Source organism: Balaenoptera musculus, chromosome 19 (assembly GCF_009873245.2).
Source record: "Balaenoptera musculus isolate JJ_BM4_2016_0621 chromosome 19, mBalMus1.pri.v3, whole genome shotgun sequence".
Taxonomy (NCBI): Eukaryota; Metazoa; Chordata; class Mammalia; order Artiodactyla; family Balaenopteridae; genus Balaenoptera; species Balaenoptera musculus.
In genome coordinates this window covers 8,807,315-8,830,190 of record NC_045803.1, presented here as the reverse complement: position 1 = coordinate 8,830,190, position 22,876 = coordinate 8,807,315, and the positions used below count along the sequence as shown (strand labels likewise).

The 22,876-nt window shown below is 52.8% G+C and overlaps 1 protein-coding gene across 7 annotated transcripts in view; it reads left to right on the top strand.

The window, feature by feature from the left end:
• The first annotated feature begins 7,615 nt into the window (after positions 1-7,615).
• BICRA (BRD4 interacting chromatin remodeling complex associated protein) overlaps positions 7,616-22,876 on the top strand; it is a 76,207-nt gene continuing 60,946 nt past the window's right edge. For 5 of the 7 annotated variants that reach the window (XM_036834009.1, XM_036834007.1, XM_036834008.1 and 2 more), the window contains exon 1: positions 7,616-7,990. In XM_036834009.1, coding sequence (XP_036689904.1) covers positions 7,731-7,990 — 260 coding nt within the window. In that variant the 5' untranslated portion in view covers positions 7,616-7,730. Of the gene's footprint in view, positions 7,991-8,800; positions 8,858-22,876 lie in introns of those variants that run through there. The other 2 variants (XM_036834004.1, XM_036834005.1) reach the window with 2 other exon arrangements.

Below are 22,876 nucleotides of genomic sequence, written 5' to 3'. Positions count from 1 at the left end.
ACTCCTCTTTACCCTTCTCCTCCTCCAGGAAGCCTTCCTGAACTGCAGGCTGGGTCAGGTGCCTGCTCTGGGCTTCCACAACCCACCACCTTCCCCCATCCCAGCCCTGTCTACCTTGGGGGTGGGTCTGTATCCTCCAGAGACTTGTGAGATCTCCACAAGTTCTGCCCTAGGCTCTCAGGAACCACTCCAGAGCAGGTGCGTTGACTGGACCTCTCTCCACTGCCATTTCCCCAGATCTCCCTCCATTCTTTCCCTCCACCAGCCCCTCCCTAGCTGTTTTTGGATCCTCTCCTCGTATACACTGCCATGTGTATTATTTTTTAAATCGTGTGCTTAACACCACTGCTTTCTCACCATTTAAAATTTAAAAAAAAATTTTGTATCATGAAATTGACTATTGTCACCATTTAAAATGTACAATTCAGTGGCATTAAGCACATTCACAGTGTTGTACCACCATCACCACTATCTAATTCTCGAAATTTCCCATCACCCCAAAAAGAAACCCTGTGCCCATGTAGCAGTCGCTCGCCACTCCCCCCTCCCCCCAGGCCCTGGCCACCTCTGCTTTCTGTCTCTATGGATTTGCCTCTTCTGGACGGTTCATATAATGGACTCACCCAATATGTGGCCTTTTGGATCTAGTTTCTTACACTTAGCATCCTGTTTTCAAGGTTCCATGTCGTAGCATGGATCCGTTCCTTTTTGTGGCTGAATAATATTCCATTGTGTGGATAGACCACATTTTGTTGATTCATTCATCTGCTGGTGGACATTTGGGTTGTTTCCACCTTCTGGCTATTGTGAATAATGCTGCTGGGAACATTCATGTACAAGTTATTGTTTGAACACCTGTTTTCAACTATTCTGGGTATACACAGGGTGTGGCCATGTAGTAATTCCAGGTGCAACTTATGGAGGAAACAGCAAACTGTTGTCCATATTGGTGGCCCCTTTACCCACCAGCAGTGTGTGAGGATTCTGATTTCCCCACATCCTTCCTAACACTTGATATTGTTCCTTTTTTGGATTATGGCCATTCTAGTGAGGGCGAAGTGGCCTCTCATGGTTTTGACTTGCATTTTCCTAATGACTAATAACCTTGAGCATCTTTTTATGTGCTTCTTGGTCATTTTCTCACTACCTTTTGCAAACTGACCTCAGCTCCTACCACCTTGCTAAAGCCATTTCCCCCATATTCACCAGTCCACTGGTTTCCCTTTTTAAAAATTTTTTTAAAAAATTTATTTTATTGAAGAATAGTTGATTTACAATGTTGTATTAATTTCTGCTTACAGCAAAGTGATTCAGCTTTATATATATATATATATATATATATATATATATATATATACTCTTTTTCATATTTGTTTCCATTATGGTTTATTACAGACTATTGAATATAGTTCTTTCGGCTATACAGTAGGACCTTGTTGTTTATCCACTAGCTTATCTTAATTCCCATTTTTTCCTGTCTCTCAGCAACTCTGGATGCCTTCCTCTCTCTCCCACCATGACCTACCCATTCTTGGTCTTCCTCTTCTTTTTCTGGAGAGAGATGTGGGACCTTGGGCCAGTTATTTAACTTCTCTGTGCCTCGGTTTTTTCATCTGTGAAATGAGACCACTAACTATTTCGACTTCTTGGTTGTTGTAACAATTCAATGAGCTTAGAAGTGTGCCTGATGATTACACAGTAATGATCAGGGAAGTATTCAATGGTGAGAGGAGTAGGAGGGCTGAGGGCAGAACATTTCCTCGTGAAAGGTACTTAAAAAAATTAAAAAGCTGGAGGGTGAAAAAATAAAATAAAATTTAAAAGCTTGCTCTGATACAGAATTTTAGGAAAAACCATCAGAAATTCTTTTATTAAAAAAAAAAACCCACAAGAATATTACTCAGCCATAAAAAAGAATGAAATAATGCCATTTGCAGCAACATGGATGGACCTGGAGATTATCATACTAAGTGAAGTAAGTCAGACAAAGACAAATATCATATGATATCGCTTATATGTGGAATCTAAAAAGAAAAAAACAAATACAAATGAACTTATTTACAAAACAGAAAGAGATTCACGGACATAGAAAACACATTTATGGTTACCAAAGGGGAAAGGGGAGCGGGGTAGGGATAAATTAGGAGTCTGGGATTAACATATACACACTACTATATATAAAATAGATAACCAACAAGGACCTACTGTATAGCACAGGGAACTATACTCAATATTTTGTAATAACCTACAAGGGAAAAGAATCTGAAAAAGAATATCTATATATATAATATATATATATGGACTGAATCACTTTGCTGTATACCTGAAACTAACATGACATTGCAAATCAACTGTACTTCAATTTAAAAAAGTAAAAAAAAAAAAACCCACAAAACTCCTCTACGACAGAAAGCATACAAAATAGTTCACCTTCATTAAGAACCTGCATTAAGAAATAGAGACACAGATGTAGAGAACAAACGTATGGACACCAAGGGGGGAAAGAGATGCGGGGTGGGGGCGGTGATGAATTGGGAGATTGGGATTGACATATATACACTAATATGTATAAAATAGATAACTAATAAGAACCTGCTGTATAAAAAAATAAATAAAATTCAAAGATTAAAAAAAAATAATCTGCATTAAGCTTCTTATAGCTTTTAAAACAATGCATCAAAAGACAAAAAGTTTTTAGGGGCAAGTGTAATACGGTGGTTAAAAGTATGAACTTTGGAGAAGGGCTGCCTGGGTCCGAATCCCTGTGACGCCTGATGTGGGCAATTCTATAACCTCTCTGTGACTCAGTTTCCACATGCGTAAAACGGGATGCTGTTAGAACCTGCTAGGATCTTTAGGGACATTCACCGAGTTTATCTATGTACCTGGGCCGGCAGCGCCAGCTCTGGTAGGCGTTAACTTAGAACTACATCATCTCGTAGTCGGTCAAGTTTTCACTCCAGGGCTTGGTGACTTTCCCAGCCATCTAAACAATGTTTCACAAACCCTGTAGCGAACTTATACAGAGGAAGTCTTGACAAGCAAGATCCAAAACAGGTCAAAACTCAGCTGCAGGAAGTCGTTCTCATTCTCTGCTCCAGATCTCCCGGAACAGAGAGTAATAATAAAAGTCAAAATCCGGACAACTCTCCCTTCTGCAGGTCAGTTCCGCCAGCGTTGTTTTCCGGAGGAGGCAGGCTTCCCTTCTTAAAGGGGCCTCTCCTAGTTTTGACTTTCTCTTCTCTCTCCTAAGAGGGCCTGGCTGGTTTCTCCTCCTCATCCCCCACTTAGCATCTCTCAGGAAGTGGGCCCTCCCTCTCCGTTGGGATGTTAAATCCTGCAGTGATGACTAATAAATAAAGCCACTCTTCATTGAATCTGGATTTCTGTTGGTCCTGAGTACGTGAAGCAGCTCAATTCCCCAAACACCATTGTGGGTTGTAGGGGGCGCAGGTCGGGGGTCCATGGCCTCTATAGCCAAGTCAAGAATTTTCCTAGGGGCCGTTGCTTCGAGGTACGTAGATGAAAAGGGAGAGTTCTCAGAACTTAATATTTTTGTTTACAAGTTTCTAACTTCACAAAGGTCCAAACAGATCTACCCTCCACGCACCCCGGTCTCCCTCCCCACAGACGCTGCAGTTACCAGTTTGTTTCTGCTTTCGAAGATATTCTGTGCATTTAACAAGCAGAAGCTTATTATATTTTCTCACCTCCCCCTTAAATTATTATACACTCTTCCTCCTTCATTGCCTTTTCCCCTTAATTGAATTCATAGCTTCTTCCGCGTCGGTTCATGTATTACTTCCTCATTTTACGGTTATTTCATGTCCCCCTGTGGGCCGGACCACAGCTTATTTAATGAGTCCCCTATCCATGGACAGCTAGGTTGTTTTCGGGTTTGTTTATCCTTACTACTGTTTATGAAAACAAAAACAATATTCCCTACCCCCTTGGTTAGCATTTATCAAGAAACCTGCGGAAGCCTCAACCTGCCCGCCCCCGCTGCCAGCCTCCACTTAGAGTATCCCCATCTCCAGGGATCCAGTGCTTTGGCGGCGCGTCTTATGTGGGTTGCCTGGCTGAAGCTGTCAGGCGCCGGCCGGGACCCTCTGGCGCCCCGCCCCGCGGCCGGCCCGCAGTCGGGCCGATTCAAATCCAGCCAATGGCAGCGTGTAAACAAACCCAGGCCCCGCCCCACGATGAATAATTCTCCGGGCCGGCGCGAAGCCTATTTAACTAGGCGGGGGATGGGGGCGGGACGGAGATGTGGCCCCGCCCCCAGCATGGGCCAATGGGCGACTAGACCCCGCCCCCCGCACTTGCCGCTCTGAGGACCCAAGGTCGGGGTGGGCTTGTAGCTGCCTGATTTGCCGCCGCTCGCTGTCTTGGCGCTCCAGGCGAGCCAGCGTAGCTGCGTGCGGGGGTAGCACGGTCCCGCTGTACTAGCCATATTTAAAGGGCGCGGTCAGAGGGCGCAGGTCGCTCCGGAGTCAGTGCCCTCCTAGTCCTCCTAGTATTCCCCTCCTGGCGGCTAGAATTCGGATCCTGGAGAGGTCTTTGATGAAAACTTGCCCCTGAAGTCGGATTGAACGAGAAGTGGAGGGGCCACAGGGGTGTTTTGGGCAAGGTTTTTTCTTGCTTTGTTCCTTTCTGTTATTGAAGTGTTACGTGCCTCCAGAAGAGTGCACGGATCCTAAGCGCGCTGCTCAGCTGAAAACGAAAAACACCCGTGGAAACATCTTGCCAGATCAAGAAACAGAACTTGGGTTGGCCAAGTTTTAGACTTTGCAGTTGCGGGTGCGAGGGAGGAGCCGCGATGGCCGTTGTTTTGACTTTCAGAGGCACAAACAACTTGTTAAAAAAAAAAAAAAAAGAAAGAAAGAAAGAAAGAAAGAAAGAAAGAAAAAGGAAAACCACTCCTCTGTACAGAAACGGGAATCAGGCCAGGCTCTGGTCAGGCTCCCTCAGGGTAGGAGCTGGGCTGTTGGACGGGTAGGAGGTGTAGGACTCAGAGATAAAGGGTATTAGGATCTGGTTGGGAGAGCCGAGGGTGGGGTGGGGAAGGACTAGAAATTTGAGGGGACTAGAAATTTGAAGGGATAGAAAATGCGCTTGTACTGGGGGTGGGGGAGGGGAGGTTTCTGGGCTGGAGGGTTGGGAAGACCAGGGGGACTTGGAGCCGGTGGGCTAAAAGTGGAACAAGGCATCACAGCCCCTGGGAGAGGGCAGGTTAATTCTCCAGTGTCCTGGACTTTCCACAGCAAATGGGTTTCCTGCTGTTCCTTTTCAGCTGCACGGTTATAATTAAAACAGTCTATTAAACGTTGAGATGAGGGGCCCAGAAATCCAAGCTCATTCAGCAAATATTTGTGAGGTGTCTGTCTTCTGCCCAGACCTATATTAGGAGAGAGGAAATATCGTGACCTATATGGGATTAAGTTCCATATTGGCAGGCAAGGACCCTGTGTCCAGAGCCCAGCTGAGCACAGGGGTGTAGCGTATTTGGTAGATGAGAAAAGGTGGGTGCATCTTCTCCCGTCCTAATTTCTCACATCTGGATGCTGCTCTGTCCCTGTCCCATAAGAGCTTCTATGTGCCTCGTCCCGTTTCATCCTTTCCATAGCCTTCATAACGTCTGGACTCTGGGGACAAACAGAGCTGGGTTTGACTCCCCGGCTGTGTGAGATCGATCCGGTTTCTTACCCTCTCCACACAAAAATGTTAGAATTGAGGTTTAAATGAGAGTCAGCGCCTGGCCCAGGGGGTTGGTATTAACAGTTGTCAGAGTGTTTATCAAAGCGAGGAGTTAGTTAGGATTACCAGCTTAATGATGTGTTCAGGGGAGATAAACAGATGTCTGCAATGCATCAAAAACTGAGATGGATATGATGGATGGATAGATGCACAGATGTGTGATTAAGCTAGTAGAGTAGGATGCTGATGGTTGAATCTAGGTGGTGGGTATTTATCCTATTTCTTCCACCTTTCCATATTTGAAAATGTTCAGAATAAAATGTTGGGGGGGGCGATGGATTTTGGTGTCTGACTATACGGTCCCATTTTACAGATGAGAAAACAGAGGAGCTGGAGAAGTGACTTGCCCCAGGTTCATCAGGTGACTCGGTAACAGAACATCTGGGATTAGTTCCTCCCCTGGCTGGGTATCCCTGGGGCAAGTTGCTGAACCTATCTGGGTCTCACTGCCAACCCGATTCTGAACCTGGAACTGACAACTTGCATCTGATTTTCAAAGGGAAGGGGTGTGTCGCCCCCTAAAGAATAGCAGGTCTCTTCCTATTTGGGCCCATATAGACCCCTCCTCTGGCCTTGGACATTTGACCTCCCAGGGCTTTGCCAGCCATGGCTAGATTGGGGGCTTCTTTCACACCCATGCCCATTCCAGCCCGCCTGGCCTCAAGACCATCTTCCTAAGAGGTCAGGTATGCCTGTGGAAGGGTGGGTATTATCTCATTGTTCAGCAGATCTTTCTTGAGCACTTATTAAGTGCCAGGCACTGTTCTGGGGTGTGTGTTGGGGGGGTGGGGGGGTAGATACCATAATGCACCTAAGAAGCCTGGAACCTGCTACAGAGGGCAGGGGAAACTGAGGCTAAGTGACTTATTTGCTTACTTGCTCATTGTCTGTGGTCCCTAATAGACTGTGAGCTGCGGAATGGGGGTGGGAGGTAGCGATGGGGCAGGAACCAGGGTGTTCTTGGTCACTGCTATATTCCTGGCACACACTAGATACCCATAAACAATACTTCCTGTATGAATGAATAAACTTGGACAGTCACCCCTCGCAATGCCTCAGGTCTGCTACCTTTGAACCCCAGTCAGTTCCCTAGTTCCGAGTCCCCCAGTGTTGGCAGCTATGACAAGAGACACCAGTGCCACCCAGCTCAGATCAGGTCCCACTACCCGGTTGTGTGACCTTGGGCAAAACGCTTCCCCTCTCTGAGCCAATTTAGTTTTCTACACTTCAAGGTGGGAATAACTAAAGGTCTCTAGGGGGGAGTTCCTGGAGGTCTCTTCTTGGTGAAGACTGGAAAAATGGCACCCAGATAAATGAATACCCAAGGTGTAGCCCAGTGGCTCAATCTTAGCAAATAGAAGGGCAAGCTGCACAAAAATAATGTCCTTGTATGTTGCTGTTCCTGGAAGGATCACATACCTCAGTGGGCCATGGATGACTACTATATGAGTTATAGATTGACCACTGTCTTATGTTTGGGGCAACACGTGTTCACTTCTGGAATTGATAAGGTTTCCTTTTTCTATAATAGTCAATAATAACAGCACTTATCTGGCATTTCCTGTCAGATGCTGCTCTCCATGAGAACATTTTCTCCTAATGACCTTATGAAATGAGGCCTATTAATTATTTCCTCTTGGAAATGGACGGAGAGGTGAAGTAATTTGTCCAAGGTCACACAGCAAAGGAAGTGGCAGGATGTGAAGCACGGGCTCACTGGTTTGAGTCAGGGCGCTTAACCTCCGTGGTCTCTTAAATAATATGCGTAGTGCCACCAAGATGCCAGGATCAATTCTAAAGCTTAAAACACATAGGTCTCAATCACTCATTTATTCAACACGCATTTATTGAGCTGCTTCGGTATACACATGGCTTTTCCAGGGCACCGGGGAAATAGAAGGTAAGAAGAAACCAGAATATAAGTTCCCTTGGCTTGTGCGCCCCGGCAGGGTAGCTCCGAGCTGTCTAGGTGCTCGATGGGCCCCGAGCAAGGCGCAGGGCACACAGCAGGCGCTCAGCAAGCGTTCCCTGAACGAACGCGCGAATCGAAGTGTCACGCCCGCAAGGCGTACACGGCCCCGCGGGGCGGAAACAGACCCAACACCACCGAGGCGTCCCGGGGCTTCTGGGAGTCCCATCTGCGCGGCCCGAGAGGCCTCGAGGAGGCTCTAAGACAGGTCGGACCCACGTCCCCGGCGCCCTCCCTGGGGCGTAGCAGCTTAAAAGACCGATTGAGGTGAGTGAGCGAGCCGCGTTCGGGGTCCCGGCCAGTAGCCCCAAAGCACCGCCCGCCCCCGCGCCTTCCACCCTTTTGGCTCCGACTCCCGGCTCCTTCGCGATTCCACCTGCGGGGCCTCCCCTCTCCTCCAGCCGCGACTCCCGCTACCTTTTCGAACCTTCGGCGCTCCCCCTGGTCGCGTCCTCCCTCCCGGCGACCATCCCCCGCGTCGGGGCGCGCCCAGGGCGCACCGCGCCCGCTCCCCAGCCGGGCTGGGCGCCCGGGATACGGGAGGGCGAATCCCTTTAGCCTTTCCCCCTAATCCGGAGCATCGCTCGATGCAGTCGGCAGACTCCACCGTAGCCTGGGAAGGCGCGCCCCTGAACCCCCGGGACTAGGGCTGGGGAGGGGGCGGCGCCGGTGCGGAGGTCACCCTCCCGGGGCGTTCGCAGCCTCCCATTCGTTCGCGGGCCCGCAGCTCGGCGCCCAGAGCCGAAGCTGGTTTGCGGAGTCGCGGGGCGGGGCCTCCTCCAAGCCCGTCCCTCAGCGAGGGCGGAGGGAGGAGGAGGAGGAGGAGGAAAGGGGGGGTGGAACACAAAACCTGCAAGGTTTTTTTTTTTCTTTTGCATGTAATTAAAAAATAAATTTTTTTTTTTTTTTTTTTTGCAAACCCGAGGGGTCCCGCCCGGAGCGGGCGCGGGTCCGGGGCGCCCGGGCCGCGGCGCGGGGCGGCGGCAGGGGCCTGGCGGAGGCTGCCGGGCGGCCGCCATGCGATCAGGCAGTGCGCTGACCGGCCCGGCCGGTCGGCCCCTTCTGGGTCCTCCCTTTGCAGCCCGTGCGGGGCCGTCTCGGAGACCCCGCGCCGACGGCTGCTCAAACATCAGGGTGAGTTTCTCACAATGTAGCAATTTCTCTTTAAATCTCTTAACTCTCTCTACCTGCGAGTCGGGGCTGTGACAGGGCGCAAAAGCGAGGGGGGAGTGGGGGTTGGCGGCGAGGGTGTGTGTGGGGGGAGCCGGAGCCGGGGCCGAACCCACCCCCCCGACACTCACACACTTAGCCCCCCAACCGGGGCGCATCGCCCGCTGCCTCTTTTTCTGTTCGGCGCCCACCACCCCCGGCAGCCCCCCCTCACCCCCCGCGTCTCTCCATCACCGCCGCCCCGATCCTGCGGGGACCCCCCCCACCCACCCCGGGCTCCCCTGCCCAAACCCGGCGCCCGGTGCCTCCCCGGCCCTCCCGCCGGCTGCCGGGGATACAATGGAGCGGCGGAAAAACGAGACCTAACGTTCCACGGGGGGAGGGGTGGGGAGACCCCCTCCCCCGGGCCGGGGGGGGGCCCCCTCCCCTCGCCCTGCTCCCTGTCTTCTGGGGAAGAAGAGGGCAATGGGGCAGCGGATGGTGGTTTCCCGGCCGGAGCTGGCGAGCCTTCATCTCCTCCTCTCGCCCGTCCCCTGCGCTCCCTCCTCAGATCCCTCCGGGGGTGCCGGGGAGAAACGGGGCCTCCGGCATGCTGGGGAGGGATGGATGCGGAAGGAAGCCACTGGGTCTCCTCCTCCCCACCGCCCCGAAACAATGAAAGGAGTTGACTTGGTCCCCCACCCCCCAGCAATGAAAGGAGTTGACCCCCGCCCCCGCTAGCTGGTTGTTCCCGGAGGGGGCCGTTACGGGGGGTGGGGAGGAGGGAGGTGAGCCTTACCCCTGTCACCTCCGAGATTTGGGGCGGCCCCCCATCTCCACCCCCTCGGCCTAGCAATGGGAGGCACCAGGCCCAGCCCGGGCACCGCGCTCGGGTGGTGACCTTTAGACAAAGGCAGCCCTTTCCCTGTGGTGAGCCCGGACGAGCCGGGCCCGCGGCCTCCCCGGGCCCCTGCGGAGGGCGGCCGGGCCGCGGGCACCCGGAGGGAGGGATGGAGGAGGAGGAGGGAGGAGGGATGGAGCCATCTGGTTTTCCCATCCCTCGCTGCCCCTCGGCTGCTTCTCCGGCTCCTGTCACGGGCGGCCGCGGGGAGACCAGGGACCGCGGGCTGCCCAGGCCTTGGTCCGCGGCCAGCGGCGAGCGGGGCGAGCAGCCGCGGGCGGGCTCGGGAGGCAGCGGTGATTGGAAGGCACGGCGGCTCCTTCCTCTCCGCACCCCTTTGTTTTGCTTTGTGGTTCTGAGCAGCTGAACTTCCCGGGAGGTGGGGTCAGAGGCCGCTGTGTCAGCTCTCCCCGGAGGCCGGGGTGACAGGTCCCAGCCCTCTGGTGTACCCGGACCGGGGGCTCCTGCCCGTGCTCGGCCTTCTGTCCGGACAGGCAGCCCCTTTTGTTACATAGCCTTCCGATAGTATAGATCTGGGGATGTATTGAGGGTTTGCTTTTCCCTCACACCTCCTTTCCCAGGGCTCTTGTCAGGGAAACAGTTTTTAGAAACACCCCCAGACTTCAAGGCCTGAGATTTCTGAGAAGTGCTCTGTGCTTTCAACCTCTCCTCTCACCTGGGGTGGGGATGGGGGCCTCAGTCAACGCCGACCTGCTAGGGTGGTGGGAGAACAGGGGAGCTCAGGAACCACCCCCTTCCCATGTGCCAGCGTCCAGTGAGACTTAAGGGGTGTGCTTAGCTACACCCCCCTTCCCCAGAGCTCCCCCACTCCTGGAAGGCGGAAATAACATCTCCTACCCAGAGAGCATTAGGGATTGGCTACTGTTAGGTGCGCTACCCACTGGCCACCACCCGAGGAGGAAGTTGGGTCAGTTATGTGATTCCCATTTTGCAGACAGGCTAATGGAGGCTCAGAGAAGCTAAGTGATTTGCCCGGGGTCACACAGCCCCAATCTGTAACCGTCTCAAGTTTTTCCAACTCAGCTGAAAACTCTTAGGTTCTCCTGTACCCCTCTTTGGCAATTTGTCCGTTTGACTTCAGTTGAGTCTCAAATGTAGATAATACCAGGAAGGAGCAGCTGAATTCCGCCCCCCCCCCCCAAGTGCTCGTTTGGGGAAGGGGTAAGGAGCATCTGGAAGCTGGGCTGAGGGCAGGATGCTTTCACCTGTGGCTGGAGCAGAGCGTTTGCCTGCAGGAGCTGAGGATTGGAGGTGTGGAGTCAGGAGAAGGGGGGGCCCCAGGCCTCGCTGGCTGGGGTTTGGGGGGCACTTGGTCGGTGGCCCCTCTGTCATCCTCTTCCTGCTCCACCTGACCTGGGACTCGGCCCCGCTGGGAGGGAATCTGAGCTGCCGGGGACCTTCGTCGTCGCTCTGCCCCGTGACCCTCCATGGCGCCGTGATGTAGCTGGCAGAGAACTCCCCTGCCCGCTTCTCCCCTCGGCCTGGGCGGCAGACTCCCTGCCCCACCCTGTAACCTCAGGCGCTAGATTCAACTCACTAGTCCTCAGTTTCCTCATCTGCGGGTGGGGATCAGTAGAGCTTCCTTAACTGACCTTGCGGTGACTGAAAGTTTTAGCCAAACGTGTTATTTTTATTTCTCCTTCAGCATACGGGGATATGGCAGGCCTGCAGGGGTGGGGAGGAAAGTTGGGTGCTGGGTATTTTAGGGTGAATGGCAAAAGGCATCTACCCTGGAGGAATTCCCTGTGGTGGTGGGTGAGGGCCCACTGTAAGGAGTTCCACTTTGGTGACACTCCGCCTCCAGCTCTCTGGGACCCCACCCCTTCAGCACTTGCGGGTGTCGAATACACGTTTGGCCGGTGGGGGTGGGGAGATGAGGGGGAAGAGCTGGGGAGGGCCCAGCTTCCCCAGTGAGGGGGGCAATATGGGCGATCTTGCCATTTTACAGATGAGGAAACTGAGTCCAGCGGATACCTGTTCTATGGCTGAGAGGGGACTCCAGCCCAGACTTCAGGGAGGGGGTGGGGTGTGATTGGAGAGGGGCTAACACTTGGAGGGACACCCTACAAATACCTTCCTGAGGTGACAGGCATCATAGGTAATCATAATTCCTGTGGGGCGGGGGCAGGAGGGGAGGGGCTGTAGGTCTCTCTAGGGTGAGTGCTTCCTGAAAGTTGGAACTGATTTTTGGGGGGCAGGGTGGGGGTGGAAAAGGGGGGAAGCGTGAGGCCCAAGAGTGACAGGCCTATGCCCTGCCCCCCTTTTTTGCCTGCTTCCTTCCCAGAGGCCTCAGGGGCCTTCCCCAACCTTCCCTGGGGAAGTGGGGTCTTCCCCCTCTCCCCTCTGAGAGGTTGTGAAAGGGTCCAGGGGTCAGCGCCAAGCCCAGGGGGCCTGGCAGGAGGGTCCTGGGGGGTGTGTGGGTACCCCGGGGTCCTGGGGGGGTCACCTTTGAGCCCCAGGCCCAGCCACCATCAGAGTTCCCGCCCGCCCTCCCAGCTCTCCCCCGTGGCTGTCTTGACTCCTGGTCTCAAGAATGCAGAGGGCTGCTGGTGGGGGGAAGTTAATTGGAAACAGGAAAACATGGCATTCCTTTCTAGCCGGCCTGGGCCTGGAAAGCAGTGAGGGGCTGCCTTTCTCCCTCTCCCGCCCTGCAGGGGAGAAGGGTGGGGGGCATGGTTCTCTTGCCTCTGTCTCTCCGGGGTCTTTCCCCCACCAGGCTCCCTGACTCTTAGTGGAAACAGCAAGTTGCCTGTTTTACATCCATGATGTAAAACGCTCTCCCCCCAATCAGAATGACTTGCCCCCCTTTTTCACCGGGTCATATCCAAGTTTGTCCCCACTCTCTGAGGGCCGAGGGCCTGTCTGAGTTGGCTCCCCAGCGTAGGATGTGTCACACTAGAGACACATGGGAAATGTTTGGTTGACTGGTCCCCAAGGATTCCCTCCTCCTTCCTTCCCTAGACTTCTCCGCTGCCTGGGGTACCACCATTAGAGTTTTATCCCCGTTGACTGAAGCCTTTGTGTCTCAGTGGCATGCAAGATCCCCCAACGGGAAAAGAGAAGGTTTTCTAAGACATTTCCAGTTTGGCGACAATTAGTTTTGTGTCCTGAGTTTGCAGGTATTCATGGTGGCGGGGGATCTGTTGGCAGGAGAAGCTGGAGAGAGGGCCTGTCTGTCTTTAACTGTTCCCGATTAAACTTCCTGAGGGCCTACTGTGTGCCACGGCCCTGGGGCCCAGTTATGATATTGGGACCCAATCCGGGAGGAGGCTAGAGAGAAGTGTTGTCTTCAAGGCTGCTGGGGGACTTTGATGCCTTCTGTCTGGGTGGTTTGCAAAGGCTCCAAGGGGGAAGCAACTTCTTTCTCTCTTTCTCTTTTTTTCTAAGTGATACATCCACATGGGACAAATTCAAAATCCCAAACATAGTAAGTCTACCCCTTTACCCTCCGGGGCATCCCTGGTCCCCCAACTCGCCTCCCCAGAGCACCGCCTCAATCCTGATGTTCTGTGCGCACACATTTATATACATGTGTATGTCTTAACAAATATTTATTTTGCACAGATGGTAGCACCCTCTTCCCATCGTTCTGCACGTTGCTTTTTTCACTTCATCTCCCTCGGAGATGTGCACAGTACATGGAGAGGTTTCTTTGGCTTTTTCTCAGCTGCGTTGTATTCCTCAGTGTGGGCAAATCCTCCTTGACTCAACACGGATATGGAGGTGTTTCCTAAAGTTTCAGCGTGCAGAGCCAGGGGGCATGCATCCATCTGTCTTACTGGGAAGTGGGTATGCCAGCGGGATAAACTCCTGGAGGCGGGATTGCTGGGTCAAGAGCCTGCGATTTGTCATTCGGTCACTCTTAGGAGGCACCTGTGGAGCTGTATCTTGAAGGAAATCGTTTCCCCTCCTGTTCAAGTCATCCCACCCATCCATGCATTGTCTTTGCCTCTTGTGACCTCCTTGCCCCTTCCTTCCTGCCCGTGGCCTGCACCATGTGCTTGCCACTTGGTGTGGAGGTCAAGGGTGTGGGCGCCGTTGATTCGAATCCCGTCTCTGCCGCTTGCTGGCTGAATGGATGCAGGCAGGGGGCTTGCTGGCTCTGGGCCTCAGTTGCCCCCTCTGTTAAATGGGTTCACCTCAGTACCTACTTTTGGAAAGGCTGTTGTGAGGATTAAATAATACCCATCAAGGTGCATGGGTAGCCTAGCTGAGTCATTCAGTGGAGGTGTCATCTGTCATTCTATGGCAGTTCTGTCTCCTGGGGTCAGGAACCCCTTAATTCTGGGCTGTGAGCCCCCTTACTGGCAGGCAGGGGAGGGAATGCTGGCTTTTCCACTTACCTGCAGCGTGACCTTGGGCAAGCAATCTTTTTCTGGGTCTCGATTTCCTTGTCTGTAAAATGGGCCCATGATGGCTCCCTGGCAGGTGGGCTGTGAGGGCCGAAGGAGGCACTGCCCTCCCCAGCCGGGCGTGCAGTAGCCGTTCAGGAAGCAGCATCTGATGTTGCTGTTATTTTCGCTATGATTACTGTTCTCCTATGGGCCCCACGCTGACTTCGCCACTCTGAAAGCTCTCCATTGTCTTCCTGAAAGGCACATAGGGAACATTGTTGGCATTCTAAACCGCACAGCAGCGGAGGGCACAGGGCAGGCTGCTGCGGCGGCATGGCCCTGGGGACAGACAGGGCTGTCCTGCTCTGGGTCTCACTTTCCTCATCTGGAAGAACGGCTGTGATGGGAGACCTACCTGTGTGCTCACGGATGTTCAGTGCTTAACACAGTGCCTGACATATCACAAGTGCTCAGAAAATGTCAGTGGCTGTGATGGTGGTGGTGGTGGTGATGATGGTGATGATGATGATGGTGATGATGATGATGATGATGATGATGATGATGGAGAGAAATCTCCCGTGGAATTAGATACCCGCGTCCTTGCCTCCTTCCCCTAAAACCCCGGGCAGTCAATGTTGGCATTTTAATCAGAGGGAAGGTTCCAAGGCAATCAAATACCCTTTGGGCCTCAGTTTCCTCATCTGTAACAGAACTCATGGGGTCTTTGTGAAGCTTAAATGAGTGAAGATGTAGAAAGCTTTTAAGACAGGCCCTGGCTTGCAGGAGTGCGGTGAAAATTCACTTTGCTTGTTATTATTTTATCTTTTTATCATGGAAATTTTGAAGTACCCACCAAGAGTTGAGAGAATAAAATAATCAACCCCTGTGTACCCATCGCCAGCTTCGCCAATTTTCCGCTGATCCCCCCCCCCCCCCCCCCCCCCCCCGCCAACCCCCTGCGCCACCCTGCACTTTCTTTTCCCTTTTCTGCTGGAGTACGTTTAAGCAAATTCCAGATATCATATCAGTTCAACTGTATCATTCTCATTACTAATGGTGTTATTATTTTTGGTATCCAGAATCTGTTTCATCACCTCCGGGTTCTGTTCTGTTCTGTGATGGAAGAGACATTAGGCCCATTTCATAGATCGGGGAAATTGAGGCTGCAGGCAGTAAACTTTGGTCAGGTTGTCCTTGATCTGTGTTGCCATCCTGTCTTGGCCATCCCAGGCTTTGCACCTTGGTGGGTGGCTGTTTCTGATCACACGGGCTTGGGGATTTATGCCTGGATGTGGGTTGTGATATTCTGTGCAGAAATCACAGTCAGAGAAGGTGGGCCAGTGGCAGGGGGATGGACAGATGACCCCGGCAGTGAGGGGTTACTGGGTCAGCCGCCCGGGTTCGAGTACTCTTTCTGCCCCTTCTAACCTTGTGACTTGGGGGCAAGTTACTTCCTTTCTCTAATTCCAGATTAGAGAACCAGAAGTACAGGAATCATAAATCGATGCTTCTTTCAAGAGCTTTTGCATCAGTTAAATCAGGTCCTGAGTGGAAAAGTGTTTTGCAAGTGCATGGCTCAGAGTAAGCGCTCTGCAGAAGGTAGCAGTCACCATTGTCACTGTAGTTAGTTATCACTTCCGTGGAGGCTGTAACCAAACGCTCCTTCCAGGGGTAGGAAGGTCAGAGGAAGGGTTATATCCCTGGAGCCCCTGACCAGGCCTGGCTGCCTTAATCTCCTCCTTTTGCTCACTCCATCCTCTGTAATTCTCCTTCAAAGTGTTTCTTGTCCTTCGAGGGGCTGGAGGGGGCTGTTGACTTCTAGGTAACTCCCCCCCCCAGTCTCCTGTGTCCCCTGTGTCCCATCCTGGCAGCCTTGGGTGCGGAGTGAGGGAGGAACATCTCTATGGCTGTGGGACCCTCGTTAATGACCCCTGGGGCCCTGGAGGGAGCCCCGGTGGCCTCCGCAGCTTGGAGGTGAAGGGCGGTCCATTCCGCCAGGACACCTGCAGATCGAAGGTCCCTGGAGCCCCCTTTCCAGAGGATGGATGCCGCCCGGCCTCTCGTCCACTATGTGGTACTGGGCAGGCCGATGCTCACAGATGCTCCCGGGGTGCTTGTGACAGTTGGCTAGACTGTAACCTCCCTCCTGACCTTCAAGGCACCTCACCCATCCTCGAACACCAAGCCCTCCAGGTTAGATGACGGGGGCCCCCGGAAGAACTCTCAGCTCTTTACCCTCTCAGGCCAGGCTCCCCTCGGCCTAGCAGGCTCTGGCCACAGTGGCCTCACTTCTCTCCCCAGAACGTGCCCCTTGCCCTCCCGCTTCTGTGGACGTGTATCCCCTTTCACAGAAAGTTTTGTGTGTGTGTGTGTGTGTGTGTGTGTGTGTATGTATGTATGTATGTATGTATGTGTGTATTTCTCCCCCATCCTCTCACTGAGTGTAATTGGCATACAATGAAATACACAGAGATTAAGGGTGCTTCTCCATGAGTCTTGCCAAACCATAGCAGCCTGTGCAATCCACACCCCATCGAGATCCAGAGCGTTCACATCGCAGCCAAAAAGTTCCTTTGTACCCCTTCACAGTCAACACCCCCCTCCCAGAGCAGCGGGTCACTGGCCCGCTGCTCGTTTATCCTGTTGTGGACCTGCCTTGCCTCTTCTTGAATCTCGTGGACTTGTGTGGTCCTTTGGGTTGAGCACCTCAGCTCAACATCACTGTTTGGAGATTTAGCCTTTTTATCACGGAGCAGGAGTCCTTGGGAAGGCTTCACCTCCCTTCTCTCGGGAGAGAGAAATCTGCCCCCCCCTACCCCGTCCCCTCTTGAAGTCTCATCGTCCCATGCGCCCCTCCCCTGGGTGCCCTTCCCAGCCTCGGCCTCTGGCCTAGGGGTGCTCTCCCACTTCACTGCTCCACCCCTCGTAGCCCCATTGGGATGTAGGTATCCCGTGAGCTTTTCTTCAGGCCTGGCTTTCTCACCAGATTCTATAAACTACAGAAGGAGGGAAATGATGTGCCCCATGTTCTCAGCTCCTGGTGTGCAGTAGGAATCCTGTAGATGTTTGTTGACTGACTCACTGACTGACTGAAGGATGGACATGTCACAGGCATGGAGAAAGGGAGCAGAGAGCCTGTGCTTGGAGTCGCTCTTCTGTTTCTTAAAAAGTGTGACCCACCTGCTTCCAAAGCACTAAAAATGCCAATCTCGGGGTGCCACGCATCTCCTGGGAGTCCTGGTGGGTGGGGCCCGAGAGGCCCCCAGCCAGCCTCAGCTGCCTTCATTGCCCCCCCCACCACTTTTATCAAGCCCGCCCCCTGAGTGGTTCCTTGGCTCAGGAAGCCCAGCCCTCAAAGCTGCAGGGCTCTGCCTGCAGCAGCAGAGCTCCACCGGCAGGCCCCTCACCCGGGACAGGCAGCCATGGGTCTCCCAGCTGCACTTGACACTTGGTGCATGGACATTGCCTATCCTGCCCTAGCCACCTCCCCACTGCCCAGTACTCGCTCCCTAAGTGTCTTCAGAGAGGGAGCGAATCAGGGCCCACGGGGCAGGTCAGGGCTGGGGCCTGCCCGCTGCCCAGCAGGGAGACTGAGGCTTGCGGGGGGGGGCGCTCAGGTGCTGCGCTCCTCAGTTCAGCCACGACCGGAAGCCACACGTGCTGTGTTCACACAAGCCATTGGCTGTAAGTTACGCCTCCTTTCACCGAGATGCTAAAATGGGGAAAGACTCAGGTCTCGAAGTTGATAAAAATGTCTGGGAAACTTCTGCTCCGTCTTCGCCTTCTGGTTTCTGCGGCCCTTCCGGGCTGCCCGTGCTTTGCCACCTAAAGTCTCAAAGCTGTTTCGTGAGGAGTTGTTTTTCTTTGTCGGATTTCTGTCTCCTTAGCTGGCCCAGCAGAATTCCCTGACATCTGCCCGGCCCTTACCCCTCCCCGAGCCCGTCCCCCTTCCGCAGTCCTATTTTTTCTTTGCGACCTTTAAGGGGCAGGGAGCCGTGTCTGCATTGGTCACAGGGGACGCTGAGCCAACTTCTGGGCCTGAAGAGCCCCCGGCCAGACTCTGTAGCAGAACAGGGAGATTTATTTAAGGGAGTTCCTAACAGAAGTCTGCTTTAAGCAAATGAACAGTAAAATATATATACCCACACACATACATTAATATATGTTATATATTATTATACTTTATGTAATAATTTAGTGGTAAATTTAAACTTAGCAGTATAATAGGCATATAGTAAATGTATATATTATATACACATATATGCAAGTGCATATATATATATATCTGTATAAAATTCCCTTGTATTCCCATTCCCTTCCCTGGCCCAGTGCCCTGGCAAATTGTTCTGTGCCCTGGCAAATTGTTTGCTTGGTGTGGTGGATTTTGGCTTTCTACAGAGGATCCTGCTGTATTTCTCCTTCTGAGTCTTTTTCGCCCAGCACCCGCTTTCAGGCCTCCTGTGTTGTTACTTGGCCATTTGTCTGTTGCTTCTCCTGGCTGTGGGACTCCGTGCGGTGCAGTTATCATGGTTTGCTTAGAAGTTTCCCCAGGGCCAGACCCCCCGGGTTGCCTTCCTCTCCCTGTTACAGCGAGAGGTGAAGTGCCTTGTCCAAGGTTACACAGCTAGCTGCTGGCAGAGCAGGGATTTGAATCCAGGCGCATCGTACTGGTTAATTCAGACCCACATAGCAGGCCTCCCTTGTGCCGGGCCTCAGAGCTCTGCACTCGGGACAGGGGAGGGGGGGTAAGCCCAAAACACACCCATTCTCCCTGCAAGGTGAGATCAGTTGTCTCAGGAGTGTCAGCTGGGCTGGTGGAGGCCAGGAGGAGGCATTGCTTCTGGGGCATGTTGGTACATCAGGGCAGGCTTCCTGGAGGAGAGGGCTTCTGGGAGCAGGCTTTGGGCTCCACGCCATTTCCAGCAGAGAGAAACCTGGGATGCTTTGCACAAAGGCCAGTTGAAGCTTCACGGGGAAAGAGGGCCCAGGACACTGGGGCTGAGATCTGGGGTGGTTTGGTTTTGTTGATGGGAGGTAAGAGAAGGAGGGAGGCCAGGATGATCCAAAGTCACTGGCCTGAGCAACTGAGTGGATGCAGGTGCCCTTTCTTGATATGCTGTAGTGGTGTGTATAGTTTGGGGAACACGAACCCCAGAGAGTAAAGCTCCAGCACCCTCTCGGCTGGTGGTGAGGTGCAGACGGAATGAATGAATGAACTGGAGGCATCACGAGTGAGAGACGGTGACACGGAGTGATCGCTGAAGTCCCAGGGATGGGGATGATTCCCCAGGGAGAGGACAGGAGAGGGTGGAGAATCAACTTAGGCGGCCACCCACGTGTAGGGAGGGGTAGGAGCTTCTTTGGCCAAAACAGAGAAAGAGGGAAGAGGGGCAGGATCAGGCACAATGAGCATCTCAGGAACAAAGTGGGAGAGTTTTTAGAAAGGCTTAACTTCCACGGACTTGAGGACAGGCTTCCTGGGTTGGATGCGGCTGTTCTGGAAGCAAAGATTTCCTGGGTTTGATGGGTTTGTAGGGGTGGAAGCCAGACTGGAATATGGTGAGGAGTCATGAGAGAAGGATGGCTTCATGGATGGATGGATGGATGGATGGACGAAGGCAGGCAGGCAGATGGAGCTCTTGCAGCCAGAGATGGAAAAAAAAAATCTTGCTACCCTTTATGGCTCCCTAGTGCCCTCAGGTGAAAGTCTAACCCTCACCTCCCCCCACAGAGCCCCATGAGTCTGGCCTGGGCTTATCTCCCTGACCTCATCTCCTGCCCTTTCACCTTGCTTTCTTCCCGCACCCAGCTTGTTCCTGCCTCCCCACCTTTGCCCTTGCCTCTGCTTGCCGTGCTCTTCTCCCATTCCTTCCTGTCTCTGGGCTTCTCGTCCTGTCCTGCAGGCCTCTGCTTAAATACCACCTCCTCTGGGAAGCCTTCCTTGACGACCCTGTCCAACTTCCTCCATGTCACGCAGTTTATTTCTGTGTGAGGATTCATCCCCTGGACCTGACTGGGAATGCGTCCAGGCTCAGTATTCACTGAATGAATGAGGGACCAGGCTTAGAGACTTTTAGGATCTGAGCAGGCTTAGAGAAAAGGAAAGGAGCGAAGGAAGATTCTAGAAGAAGAGGGAGGAGGGGGTGTGCTGGGTTGGGCTCAAGAGTGAAGTTTCCTTACAGGTCAGGAGGTGAGGAAGAGAGGGGTGTGAAGGCAGAAGAAAGATGTTTGTGCAGTTGGGAAGGAGTTCAGGAGGCCAGTGCAAACCTGCTTGGAGACAGGAGGGGGTGGCGGGAGGCTGGGGGCAGGAGAGGGGGAGGCCGGTGGTATTGCCAGCTGTTGGGAGGGCGAGAGCTTTGGCCGTCCTGCCCCAGCTGGGAGAGGTAGCCGCCTTTTATCTTTTCCAGGGCAAGGTCTTAAGAGCACGAGGTGGTCCTTAGTGTGGGGGAAGGAGGGCTCAGGTCTCTGCTCAGAGGCCTCCGACCTTTCCCCCAGAGAAACGCACGCTTGACTCTACATCCCAACCTTTGGCGGAGGATTTCAGGGGTGTTGTGGATCCAGTTAGGAGCTTTCCACAGCTCATGACCATAGCAGCAATAATAATAACAGCCCATGCGGCCATGGGCACCAGTCTGGGGCCCTCACAAGTCCTGACTCAGTTACTCACGTTAGGACCTTAGGAGGTAGGTGCAGTGAGCATCCCCATTTTACAGATGAGGAAACTGAGGCACTGGGCAGTTAAGTGACTTGCCCAGAGTCACACATCTGCTAAAGGGTAAACTGGGGATCCCCCACCCCACCCCGGGGGGTGCAGTCTGGCCCCAAAGCCCAGGCTTTTCGCCATAAAGCCTCACTGTTTGCTTGTTACAGGGACCAGGACTGAAAGCCCACAGTCAGGAAGCTGCCTTTGCCCCGCCCCCCCTCCACTCTGCTTTTTGCCCTGGGATCCAGCTTGGGTCTCAGCTTAGCCAGTGGAGGCCCCGCCTCAGCAGGGTGCCGTCCCACCCTCCTCTTTCCCTTTTTACCCTCTGTGGTGTCTTCATTAACATAACCGTGGCGCCCTCCGGCTTCCTCGGATGTGTTTGTGAGTTTGTGAGCGAGGCCGGGTGGGTGACTGACGGGGAGACCTGCAAGGAAGGGGTCAGGACCCCGGAGGCCCAGCTGGCCTGGAGGCAGCTGCGGGACTTGGAGCAGGGGCCACCACCTCTTGCAACCTCAGTTTCCCCATCAGCGAGGGGGGGCCTGGTGCCTTCCTCTCGGAGGTTTCATAGATGACGTCACATGTCAACAGATGTGCTGCAAATTTACGGCAGTAACTGGCTTCCAAGGTGTGTCAACATTCAGAATATTTCAGACCGCAGCGCAGGCTGGATGAGGTGGAACAGCCCTCAGCCAGGCAGGGCAGCTCCCCTTCCCCAAATAGGCTAAAGATTTCTGCAGCAAATACTATTCCTGCTGCTAATATATCTGTGGCTGTTTTACACTAAGGAGGATACATAAGGATGGTCATTGCACGTTAGCTTTTGCCCCACAATGAGTAAAGGGGAAAAAAAGGGGATGGTTTTTAGAGATTTTTGGAGGTTGGAATTGCAGATATGGGGTTGTAGATCGAGATGATCTGCGACATGGTGGGATGTCTGTGGAGTTTCATTGAGATAAGGTACCGCCTGGCACTTAATAAGCCCGTTGTAAGTGCTGGTTGCTGTTACTGTCACGGTGGTTGCTATTATTATCACTGACCGGCCTTTAGTCTGTACCTACTAAATCTGTGCAGACAGATTGGGCTGTGTTGCAGGTCAACAGTTTCTCAAACTTGAACGTGCACACGAATCCCTTGGGGAGCCTGTTCAAATGCGAGGTCTGATTCAGCGGGTCTGTGGCGGGCCTGAGACTCTGCATTTCTAGCAGGCTCCCAGGGGACCCTGAGGCCCCTCCTTTGAGTAGCAAGGGGTAGAGTGGTTTCCGGACGATTTCCGAGTTGCTTCAAGGGCCCTGCGCTGGATGCCGAGGCTAAGATCAGATTCCTTAACTCTTTGAGGTTTGCCAATTTGAGGGCAGATCTGTATGAATTAATTAGACACGGAAAAAAGTCATATATAACACTATGAAACTGTCCCCTTGTCCTGCCCTCTCCAGAGGAGCCCTCTGTGAGGAGTTTGGATGCGTTCTTTCTACCCCTCTATTCTGTGCATACATTTTTTTCTTCTTGATCACACGTACCACATGAATTATTCTACACCTTGCTTTTTAACTTGAACAAATGTCTTAGAATTATTTCCATGGCAGCAATCTAGAACTCCACTCTTTTTTTTTTTAATTGAAGTATAGTTGATTTACAATGTTGTGTTAATTTCTGCTGTACAGCAAAGTGATTCAGTTATACGGATATATTTACATTATTTTTCATAGTCTTTTCCATTATGGTTTATTACAGAACATTGAGTACAGTTTCCTGTGCTATACAGTAGGACCTTGTTTTTTAAAAATATTTATTTAATTAATTGATTTATTTAGTTTTGGCTGTGTCGGGTCTTAGTTGTGGCACACGGGATCTTCACTGCGGTGCATGGGCTTCTCTCCAGTTGTGGCACGCGCGGGCCCCAGAGCACGTGGGCTCAGTAGTTGCGGCGCGCGGGCTTAGGTGTGGTGTGCGGGCTTAGTTGCCCCAAGGCATGTGGGATCCTAGCTCCCTGACCAGGGATCGAACCCACGTCCTCTGCATTGGAAGGCAGATTCTTAACCACTGGA